This window comes from Babylonia areolata, chromosome 1, assembly GCF_041734735.1.
Source record: "Babylonia areolata isolate BAREFJ2019XMU chromosome 1, ASM4173473v1, whole genome shotgun sequence".
NCBI lineage: Eukaryota > Metazoa > Mollusca > Gastropoda > Neogastropoda > Buccinidae > Babylonia > Babylonia areolata.
This window is the reverse complement of record NC_134876.1, coordinates 21,527,076-21,539,004: the sequence shown is the minus strand read 5'-3', so window position 1 is coordinate 21,539,004 and position 11,929 is coordinate 21,527,076. Positions and strand designations below refer to the sequence as shown.

Genomic DNA, 11,929 nt, shown 5'->3' with positions numbered 1-11,929 from the left:
TTCTCACTTCGTCGCAACACAGGACTGTTTGATGGCACACAAACTGAATACCACTGCCAAAGAAGGGTGCGCTGACAAAACGTGCACACCCATAACTTCACATAAAGTGAATGGCCAAAAGAATGATTCAAACTGTGGAGGCTGCGTACGTATAGTCTGTCACTGGCAGCTCGTTGAATACACGAACGACTGTTTCAGGCACATGTGCATCATGAACAGCTTGAACGATGCATTTGAAAAATCAATGTTTCAGCCAAAACTTGACAGTTGTGCAGTGGTTTATAAGGATAGCTGTTTTTGTGTGGGTTTTTTTTTTTCTTTTTTTTTTCTATACTGTAATAAATGGAAGTGTACGTGCACGAAAGCACCTCTGGTTATGAGCAGTGCTTATCATATTGGATGGATGCACACACCGCTGTTTGCCGAAAATTCAGCGTCTGTGGAGTTTATTCAGCGTGCAGAGGAGGTTGTCAGGAAGGTGTGTCCCAGAGAAATGGAGTCATGAACGACCTGGAGTAGATGCCTGGACAGTGAGTGGATGCTGGGGTTGTCCCGCCATGCCTGCGTTTATCAACTGTAAACATGATGGTCAGACCCACATGTTGACTGAGTGGGCCCCACAGCACAGAGCTTTGACGTGAAGTACTTGGGACTGTTTACCATCTTTGTTTGAAGTCTGGAGTGGGTAAAGACTTGCTTAGACCTTTCACGCTTCTTTGGGTAGTTAGTTCAGTTACTCAAGGAGCAGTCACTGTTTTCGGACAAATCCATATATGCTACACTGCCTGACCAGCAGCGTAACCCAACGCGTTTAGGCCTTGAGGGAAAAAAAAGGCACAGGCCATCAACCAGAAGCCTCCATAGTCCCCTATCCGTCACCTTTGCCTCTATCTGGCTCCAGGCAAGGCCCTTCTTCTTGGTGTCTGCCTTGAGGTCTCTTCACCAATTTTTTTTTCTTTTTTTTATGTCAGCTTCTCTTTTTCTTCCTTTGGGATTGCCATGTCAGAGCCTTTTTGGGTGATGCATGACGCTGGTTTTCATAGCGTGTACCTGATCCATCTCCACCTTCGTCTTCCAATTTGCTAAGTTTCAGCTGCCAGTTGTTGTGTCAGTTTTGCTGATCTGGTCTGACCAGTAGATCTGGAGAATTCTTCTCAGACAGCTGTTGATGAGCATCTGTACATTGTTGAGGCTAATCCTTGTTATCCTCCATGTTTTCGTACCATATAGCAGCACTGACTTCACGCTGCAATTAAATGTCTGGAGTGTGTAACGAATTTTCAGCTAACATCTGCATGAAAAGAGATCAGATGAAGATTCCAGTGGAGAAGACAGTTCATACCTCTGGTTCACTGCAGTCCCAGAAAGGAAGAAGAAAAAGTATAGCGCGCTGCAGTACAACATATTACACAACACTACGTTACAGTCGCAGAATCACTGTGCAAACAGCACAGAGCATACCACACAGAACAGCTTGCAGTCTCTCATCTGTCTCTTCTCGTTGTCTCTGTCTCTTGAACACAGAATGCGGCGGCAACCGGTATGGGCAACCGCAACGTATTCGATACGGCTACGTCTCCGTTCGGAACACCGTGTCCCAGGACACGTGGTGTTCCCTGAGCTTCTTGGGACCACCTGGGACAGTCTTCAAGGTCTCTCTGAGATACTTACACCCACCCTCCGCGCTCATCGTCACAGCAAACGATCTGTAAGTCATTGTGTCTGTTTGTCTGTCTGTCTGTTTTTTTCTGTCGGTCTGTGTGTCTGTGTCTGCTTGTCTCCGTCTCTGACCTGCTGTTGTTGTTGCTGTTGCTGTTGTTGTCGTCATCATCATCACCATTATGATAATAATAATGATGATGATGATGATGATGATTATATTATTATTATTATTATTATTATTATTATTATCATTCTGAATCCGGACCTCTTCCTGTTCGGTATGGTGTTCCCCAAGTTTCAGTTCTTGGTCCAGTACTCCAGTGTGTGTGTGTGTGTGTGTGTGTGTGTGTGTGTGTGTGGATGCTTTTGTATATGTGCATGCATACACGCGCGCGAGCGTGTGTGTGTGTGTGTGTGTGCACGCGCGCTCACACGTATGTATGTATGTATTCTATACTTTGTATTAATTTTAGATACATTTGTTTACCTTGGTGTTAATTATACATGCTTATATTTGATTATAGTATGAAATTTTGCATGAGTAACCGTGATGGTGATAATAGAACGTGAGATTTACGTCAACTGAGCATCAAAGCATTTTACACGTATCTTATGTGTCCATACTGACGGACTACGACTCTCAAATATCATTCATGTAACACACACCACAGATTAATTTCTCTTGTTTGGGACAATAAAGTAACCTGTATTCTGTCCAAGATACGCTAGGTACAGACGGATAATCTTCACCAGCAAAGCAGACAACTGGCCCAACTTTCACCCAAAGCACGGCAAGGAGAAGACCATTCCACTCGTTGGCTACAGCTCCTCCAATCAAATGTCACTATATGTCGTCGCTAATTTCACCGATCTTCAGAAGAATGTCGCCTTAGACATTTTTTTCCAAAGCATGACTGCAGCTGATGCTGAGAAGGAAAAACCTGCGCTGGAGAAAGTGGTTCTGGACCACTCACTTGGTGAGCCCAGAAAACTTTTCCAGTTATTATTTGGATATACAATACAGTACAATGCAATGCAATGAAATACAAGACAAGACAAACAACACAATACATTTCGATACAATGCAATGAAATACAACGAAATGCAATACAATGCAGTGCACTGCAATGCAATGAAATACAAGACAAGGCAAACAACACAATACATTTCGATACAATACAATGAAATACAATGAATTGCAATACAATGCAATGCACTGCAATGCAATGGAATACAAGACAAGACAATACATTTTGATACAATACAATGGAATACAACGAAATACAATTCAATGAAAAGGTGAAAGGTTAAAGGACCTATAGCCTCTTATGGCCATCAGGGCAGTGAACTTATATCCATTGTGTCTAGGGCTCAGCAAAGGAAAGCGAGCCCAATCCTCTCCCTCTGCATGTAATACAATACAACACAACAATACAATAAACGGAATGAATTTTTACTCTTCTGCACACAGAATGTTCGTCCCGTGAAAGACCTGGCTTTGTCGAGGAACTAACTCTTTTTAGGTATCTAAGAAAATATTTACTGATAGTGCAGCTGATTAATCGTGCTCATCGCTATTTCTTTATGTATAAATGTAGGTTTCAAGATACTGTACCCTCTGTCCAGATTCTCTTGCACTGGTTATAAAGTACAGATGAGGAACAAGAAACAGAAAAAAGGTAAAGTTAGCACAATCCAGGACAAAGATGACAACTGTTTCACACAGGAACAAGACATCGTCTTGCAGACAGAGCAATGCTCTGACCTTTACAAACAGAGCAAAGTAGACCTTGGTGTACTAACAGTGCAAGATTCATCAAATGAGGATGACTTTCCAGTGCTCCAAGAGGAGGCTGTAACAGCACTGAATTCGCTAAAATGTGGCAAGACTCTAGGCATCGACAACATTCCTGCATTGAAATATAGCAGAGAGGCAGTAACTGGCAGTCTTACTGCCTTCTGCAACAAAATCTGGCACACAGGTGAATGGCACACACCATGGCACACACCATGGATCCTATTACTTATCATCACCCTCCACAAGAAAGGAAATTTCTAACACTGCCAGAACTACTGCACTTTTAGTTTGATCAGCCGTGCTAACAAAGTCGTGCTAAAAATAATTCTGAACAGATTACATCTGCAAGCAGATACCATCATTGCTGAAGAACAGGCTGGATTCTACAAATGCAGAAGTACTATCAAACAGATCTTTAACCTTCATACCCTTTGCAAAAAACACCTCCAGCACCAGATGGAATTCTACCACGTCTTCATAGACTTTGAAAGGCGTTTGACAGAGTCTGGCAGGAATCGCTATGGGTCACAATAAAAAGCAATTAACATCGAGCTAAAATTTGTGAACACCATCCAGCAACCATACTCCACAGCAATGAGTGTGGTACTTGCACATGGTGCTATTTAATAGTGGTTCCGTACTTCAGCTGGAGACAGTCAGGGTTGCTTTCTGTCTCCCACGCTATTCAATTTATTCCTGGAACGCATAATAACTGACGTGCTTGAAGATTATATCAGAATAATCGGCATTGGAAGAACCATTGGGAACCTTCGTTTCACAGACGACATCGACGGCTTGGCAGCTAGTGAGCAAGAACTCACCCAGCTTGTTAAAAGACTGAATTAAACATTGACAAGATATGGTATAGAAATCAGCGCCGAAAAGACGAAGTTGATGGCCAGACAAAACACTACCAACCCTGCGGATATAACTTTCCAGGGACAGAACCTGGGAACTGTTTAACTGTTCACCTACCTGGAATCCATCATCAGGAATGAAGAATTAAAACCGGAAATCCTCTCAGAAGTAGCAAAGACAACAGCAGCACTGTCCAGACTGAAATATGTAATGAAGGAAAGCAATAGCTCCTTGAAACACAAGGTCAGACTCCTGCATACTGATCTGCTGGTCAGACATCTGCTTAGAAGATGAGGTGTAGCGTGTATGGTTTTGTCCGAACACAGTGACGCCTCCCTGATAAACTGAAACCTGCGTGCACTGGTATGTTCCATCTTCCTGTATGCATGCGAGACATGGACCCTTACGGCAGATTTGAAAAGAAAAATTTAAACCATGAGGTGTTATCGTCAGATACTGAACATCAGATACACTGACCACATCACCAATGAGCAAGTGCACCAAACCATCAAGCAGCACATGGACCTTAGGAAGATCTGCTGACATCAGTCAAGAAAAGAAAGTTACGCTGCTATGGCCACATAACAAGATCCAATGGCCTTGCTAAAACAATTCTCCAAGGAACTGTTGAGGGATGAAGACGGAGGGGGAGGCAGAGAAACGATGCACTAACAACAGAATGGATAGGAGCACGAAAACCATTTGCAGAGACCCAGACCTTGACACACAACCGACAAACCTAGGGGAATTTGGTGAACAGTTCAGTGCAGCACCCCAATGACTCTTTACAGAGTCACACACACACACACACACACACACACACACACACACACACACAGAGCGAGAGAGAGAGAGAATGCAAATGCAAATGTAAATGCGAATGGTTCATTCATCAGGCCATGGCCCCTCATGTGAAACATGAAGTGAACATATACCATTACAAAATATTCGAGAACAAAATCAAATTAAAAAAAAATTAATACTAGAAATAAGAGACAATAGTTCATGAAATACTGCGAGGTTACAATTTCTCTACATTTAAATGCTTTGTATAAGAAATATGACAGATTACGTGCGTCACGTTGTCTAGTGGATGACATCAGAAGTTTTAGTTTAAAGGCACATAGATGTTGTTAATACTTGGAAGGAATAAACTTCAGTCTAATTTCAGTAAGGGCTGGACAGCACAAAACAGAAATGTAATTCATCTTCCTTAAAAGTTTTACATAATGGACAAATCAGATCTCTATCGTTGTGTTCTCTGTATCTGTGGTAATGTACAGCCAAATCGGATACACTCAACCTAAATTTTGTCGTCATATATCTTTGATGTTTATCGATATCAAGCCTTGAATATTGTTTTATATCATGTGTATTGCAAAAGCTCCTTAACATGTTAAATCTTTCACTATCCTGAATATGGTTATGCCATTTCTGCCATCGATAATCAATCAGACGCTGTCTAAAACGTTAATGAATCCACATGCATTACCAACACCTTGATTCATCCAAACATCTTGACTTACTTGACTTATGCCTCTTGACTCCTTGTGGAGCATTGGGCTGCTACAGCACTCCTCCAGCGGACTCGGTTTTGGGCTGTCCTCTTCAGCCGGGTCCATGTCCATCCGGCTGCCATCATCTCATCCTCCGTGCTTCTCCAGGTCTGCTTTGGCCTGACTACTCTCCTCTTTCCTTGGGGGTTCCATTCAAGTGCCTGTCTTGTGGTGTCGTCTGGAGGCTTTCACAGGGTGTGGCCTATCCAGCCCCATTTCCTCCTCCTGATCTCCTCACTGATAGGCACCTGGTTTGTTCTATTCCAGAAGCAGGCGTTTGATATGGTCTCTGGCCATCTGATGTTTAAAATATGGCGTAGGCATCTATTGACGAAGGCCTGTAGTTTGTGTTCGTCTTAGTTGTTCGCCAAGTTTCAGAGCCGTACAGGAGGACTGCTTTAACATTGGTGTTGAAGATCCTCAGTTTTTTGTGAGTGGAAAGAGATGTGGACTTTCAAATTGACCGCAAGGTGTTGAAGGCATGCCCCGCTTTGTTGATGCGGATCTTGATCGCCCCACCATCCTTGCTCACTACGCTGCCACGGTTGACAAACCTCTCTGCCTCACTGATGTTTCCACCTCTGAGATGGAGCTGATCCTGCCTCTTGTTGTTTACTCTCATGAGCTCTGTCTTCCTGGTGTTAATCTTGAGACCCCTTTTCTCAGCTTCTTCAGACAGTCTGTTTAGCTTTCACTGGACATCTTGGTGTCTATATGAGAGGAGGCATACATCCTCTACAAAGTCCAGGTCTTCTAACTGTTTGGTGAGAGTCCACTGGATCCCTGTCCCTCCATTTTCGGTGGTCTTCATCAAAACATCACCAAAACCATATTTAAACAAACAAACACGAATATCCGATACCCAGTTCTTCCATCTACTAGCTAAGTCTAACAATATTCTATAAGCTTTACTGAGTAATCGATAATCTTCCATTTCTAACAACTTAAGCCAGTAAAGTATACACTAAACAACAGAATTTGGATAAATTGGATACCTATTAGTTTCCCCATATACTAAATCATTAGGAGTGAATAATCCACACCAAGAAATTTCTTGATGGCAAACAAATGTAGTTTCACAGTGAAGAACAGCTTTACTAAGTCTCCACAACTCTGAGCCATACTGCATAATGGGTTGTATCTGACAATCAAACAATTTAACAAATAATTTGAAAGAAGTATTATTCATATAATTTTCTCATAATACATATCAAAGCATTCTTTGCTCTACTGGCAAGATCCTGGCAAGCAATGGCAAAACTTAAACGAGTGGAAAACAATAGTTTAAATACTTGTAAACCTTAACAACAGGCATTGTAATACCACTATAAGTCCACCTTTTTCTTGCACATAAAATCCCCCTTTTCTACACAAAACAATATTACTTTTTCTCATGTTAATTTTTAATTGAAGCGAAGATGCTGCATCTTGTAGCATTGTATATTTAACTGAGCCTGTAGTCCAATGACAGTTTCAGACAATAAAACGACATCATCTGCAAGTAAAAGAATAAACAACTCAAATGCTTCATGTGAAAAAGTGGCACCGTGTCTTCCATTATCAATCACTTCTAAAGCTAGTTCATTTATAAACAGTGAAAATATTATAAGGCTCCACACATCACCTTGCTTAACACAGCTGTACAGTTAATGTAATCTGTTAACCGAGCACCACACCTAATCGTACATTTAACACTATCACACATACTTCTAACACATTTATATAATCTACCTTTCACACCGTAATTTAGTAAAATCGGCCAAAGTAGGTTTCTATTCATGGAATCAAATGCCTTTCAAAGTCTATAAAAGCTACATACAATTTACGATTAAGGGAGAACCGTTTCTGTATCAGAGCTAACAAAGTAAACATATGGTCGATTGTTGAATAACCTTTCTTAAACCCAGCTTGCTGCTCGCCTGTAATGTTATGCTCTTGAACCCATTCCTGCAATCTAGCATTGATGATTGTACTAAATAATTTACTGCTTAGAGTGATACCTCCTTAATTATTTGGATTATTAGTGTCACCTTTCTTAAATAGATGCACAACAATAGATTTTATCCAGTTTTGAGAAAAACACCATTGTCAAATAGAGTATTAAAGAGCTTTAGAAAAAAACAACAACTGAACAACCTTATCATGAGAATTTTTATAAAGTTCACCAATGATACCATCAGTACCAGCTGCCTTACGATTTTTCAATTTCCTAAACACAACTAAAATTTCTTCCTTTGAGATTGGCTGATTCATAAACCCATCAGTATCACAAACAGATTCATTTGCATTATCATCTAATGTTTCTTTCTCTAACAGTCACTTAAAATGATTGAACCATCTATCAATGCTAATACTATTTCTTGGCTGTTTTCTCTTAAATGAAGTCGTATGAACAGTATCCCAAAACTCTTTCTGATCTCGTACTGAAGTTTCTAATTTATCTAATAACAGGCGAATGAATTGCTTTTCTTTTCTCTCCAGTAGTTTTTTTTTTATACAGCTGAGCGCTGTCACGCTGAACATTCGCGATCCTTGCCCGTTCGACACTGACACCGACAAATTTTCTGCCGGTGCAGACTTAACTTTGTAGCCCCCCCCCCCCTCCCCCCTCTCCTGCACAAGACCTATGTAATGTAACACAATGCAAAATAATGGATTGGCCAAAACATTATATCTATTCTTTCAGCTTATCGTTCTGATCCAGATAAAACTTATTACCATCAATAACAAGATGGTCAAACACCATCGAACACCTATGTCCATCACTACGGGCCTTTTTCAGATTAGGTGACAACATTCTCCTTATTTCATGAACACGTGATGAGTCTTCCCCAATAAAAACATCACTTCCTTTTAAGTTTTCGTTTTTCTTTAAGAATTTTTATCTTATCTTTAAAAAAAACAACACACAACAACAACAAAAAAAAAACCCAAAAAAAACCCAGCATCTTGCGATTCTTGGGGAGTCAGGCTTTCCACTCAGATGGTGAACCTGATCAAACTGCACGTCACTTGACAACTCCAGAATATGTCAACAGATCCTGCACGACACCATCACAGTCCTCATTTGGCCTTCTCTTCAGCCAATGAAAAATAAGGTTGTTCCTTTTCGATCTGCCTTCTAAATCGTCAGTTTTCAGCTCAAGTGTATCAACCCTACTCATCAGTTCTGCATTTGTTTTCATTAGTTCTTGGTTCTTTTGACGGAGAACACCCACCTCTTCCCTCAGACCTCTCACCTCAATCTCAAGTCCAGCAAACTGTTCGCCAAGCTTATGCATACCCTCGTCCACACTGTCAAACCATCTTTCAAACTTACTGGATATCGCCTGCAGTGTATACATCAGGTCCGTCAAAGTGGGGGAGTCCTGGGGGACGGGGGAAAACATCAGAGAGAGGAGCAATCCTACGGTTATGCTGTACGACAGCACAGTGACAAAATGGCGACACGCATTTCTGCTTTCTGCCTAGCCTGCTTCAACATAAAAGCCAGGAATACCAGCTGAAAACTGCCACAGGTGGCCCTGAAAACCAGCGGTGCCGACGGCATGGTCAGTACCTCACCTGCTGACAAAGTAGTTAGTCCGACTGTTGTCTCAGACCTCAGTAATTGCAATACAATCGCAGAGGCCAGAAAATGCGACCTGCTCATACGAGATCTAAGTTCACGACCCAGAGAGAGAGAGAGAGACTGCAGATCGGTGTTGAGGCCAAATAAGTTCCCATCATGATACTCAACAGAACTGACCTTTCTTCCTTTGTACACCTTTCATGCTCAATTCTTGATTTGTGTAAGATCAGTAACAATGGACCAATTCTTTATTCTTATAACATAGTTTTTCGTGAATGACATTTTTTCCCTCCACGCAGGCTATATCCAGACCCCAGGGAACGACACCTACCCTCCCAACATGGATAGCTGCCTCACGCTCACGGCACCAGAAAACCACGTCATCATGACAAGTTTCGTGTTTCTGGATCTGGCAGTGCTGACTGATGGAGACAGAATTTCTTGTCACGATGAAACTGGCAAGCCCTTGGACCATGTCGAGCTCTTTCTCTCCCCCAATTGTTCCACGGACGCCAAGAAGGTACGGAACGTGTGCAACAAGCCCGCCCCTGAAGCGGAGATCCACAACTCCAACACGCTGTCTGTGTTCTTCTACAGCGATGACGAACTGGAGACTGGCGGCTTCAAGATGCTGTACAGTTTTCACCCCGTCGATGATCGTCCGCAGCGGTTGAACAACAGCCAGTGGAACTGCTCTGTTCCTTTCTGGCGGAAGCTCATCCTGAACTTTCCCTGCAACCTTCAGTGGGATTGCTTGGACGGAGAAGACGAACTGCCGTGTCCTTACTCCATCAACACTCCCAACACCACCTGTTCTGAGGGATTGATGGCATTGGGAGGCAACTGCTACTTGTTCAAATACGCTCACTGGTATGACCAACTCGGATATCTGCGGGGTTTGACGTGGCTGGATGCGTCGCACGAGTGCAACAAACGGGGTTTACGGTTGGCCAGTCTGGCTAGGGAGAAAGAAATGAACGACATATTCAGCGTCTTACCTTACATTCAGGCAGTCCAGACGTACGTGGGTCTGCAGCTGGCTTTCACCACCTCCCCTGCCATGTGAGAGCACCTCCAATCAGGGATCAAATCCCACAGCCGCCAGAATTTTCACCCCCTCCCCTTGATCTTGAGTATTGATCTGGACGCCAGTCTGGATGAGACGATAAACCGAGGTCCCGCATACAGCATGCACTTAGCACACGTAAAAGAACTTTTGACAACAAGAGAGCTGACCCTGACAAAATTTCGTTGTAAAATCCACTATAAAATAAGTGTGTGTGTGTGTGTCTGCGTGCGCATAACTGAAACCTGTCTGAATGACACAGGAAATAATGATGATCACCTACTGGCAGCTGTCTGCTCTACCCAGGAAGGCAGCCTGTTTTGCAAATGTCACCATGTTTGTAAAGTGCATAATGCTTGATCTCTGAGCGAGGATAGGTGCTATATAAGTGTAGCCGTGAACCCGAGTGGTATATAATCATAAAGGGGATGACGGTACAAAAGAATTACTGATTTACTGTATTAAAGGATAGAAAAGATGAAAAGATAGCGAAGATCCCCACACAGGCCAGGGGCATATAAAAGATGAAAAGATAGCGAAGATCCCCACACAGGCCAGGGGCATATAGCAGGCCAGTCACAAAAGGGTTTTATTTATTGTTTTATTACAATATTTAGTAAAGAAGAGAAGAAGAAATAAGACAGTGCAGCCATGTGTGGTGATGACGCTTGCCGTTGGGGCAACGCACACTGCGTGTGATGCAGTGAGAGAGAGAGAGAGCAGGCTCTAACCAGTGACTGGCCAGGTGGAAAGTGACCAGCCATCACCTGCTGTGGCTATTTATGCAAGTTAAGCAAACTGCAATGACGCCCTTGTGTGCTGCGAAGCAAATCGGCTCAAATCAGGCTAAATTTGATTAGAATTGTGTTTATTACAAGGTGTTCAGTGATAGATTTCTAAATGATTCCTGAACACATTTTCGTAGGAGTGGTCGCAAAAGAAACAGCTCAACACCTACTTTCTAATGAGTATAAAATGAAGTCTTGATTATTTCAGATGAATTCATAACCTTAATCTAAGTCACCTGAAAAGGGTAAGTTTTAGCGAGCTTGTCGCTGAAAATTACAAACTGCGTTGAATCAGTTTAACGTAGGCAAACACAAATGGAATAGATTTAAAGATGGAAATTGCAACAGTTCTTCCAGTATATAATACTTGTAGTTTACTAATCTGACAAAAGAGATATTTGATTAAATACGGTGTGTCAGAAACACAGTTTTCACTTCAGTCAAAGCCGTACAGTGATGCTAGGTGATTGTCGTTAAGTGTCTGGATATTGGCTGTCATGGCTTGTGGTAGAGGGCCCCTTTACCATCCAGAAAGGCTTTCAATGTTTGGCAGGTGCATTGAAGTCCATCAAGAGGCTGAGGAATGGAACGTTTCTGGTGGAGACTACATCGAAGAGGCAGTCACAGCTT

At 42.3% G+C, this 11,929-nt stretch overlaps 1 protein-coding gene across 1 annotated transcript in view; it reads left to right on the top strand.

The window, feature by feature from the left end:
* Window positions 1–10,511, top strand: part of LOC143285754 (uncharacterized) — a 12,466-nt gene extending 1,955 nt beyond the window's left edge. Inside the window, exons 3-5 of the mRNA XM_076593547.1 lie at window positions 1,525–1,708; window positions 2,383–2,639; window positions 9,745–10,511. Coding sequence (XP_076449662.1) covers window positions 1,525–1,708; window positions 2,383–2,639; window positions 9,745–10,511 — 1,208 coding nt within the window. The remainder of the gene's footprint in view (window positions 1–1,524; window positions 1,709–2,382; window positions 2,640–9,744) is intronic.
* The last annotated feature ends 1,418 nt before the right edge of the window (window positions 10,512–11,929 follow it).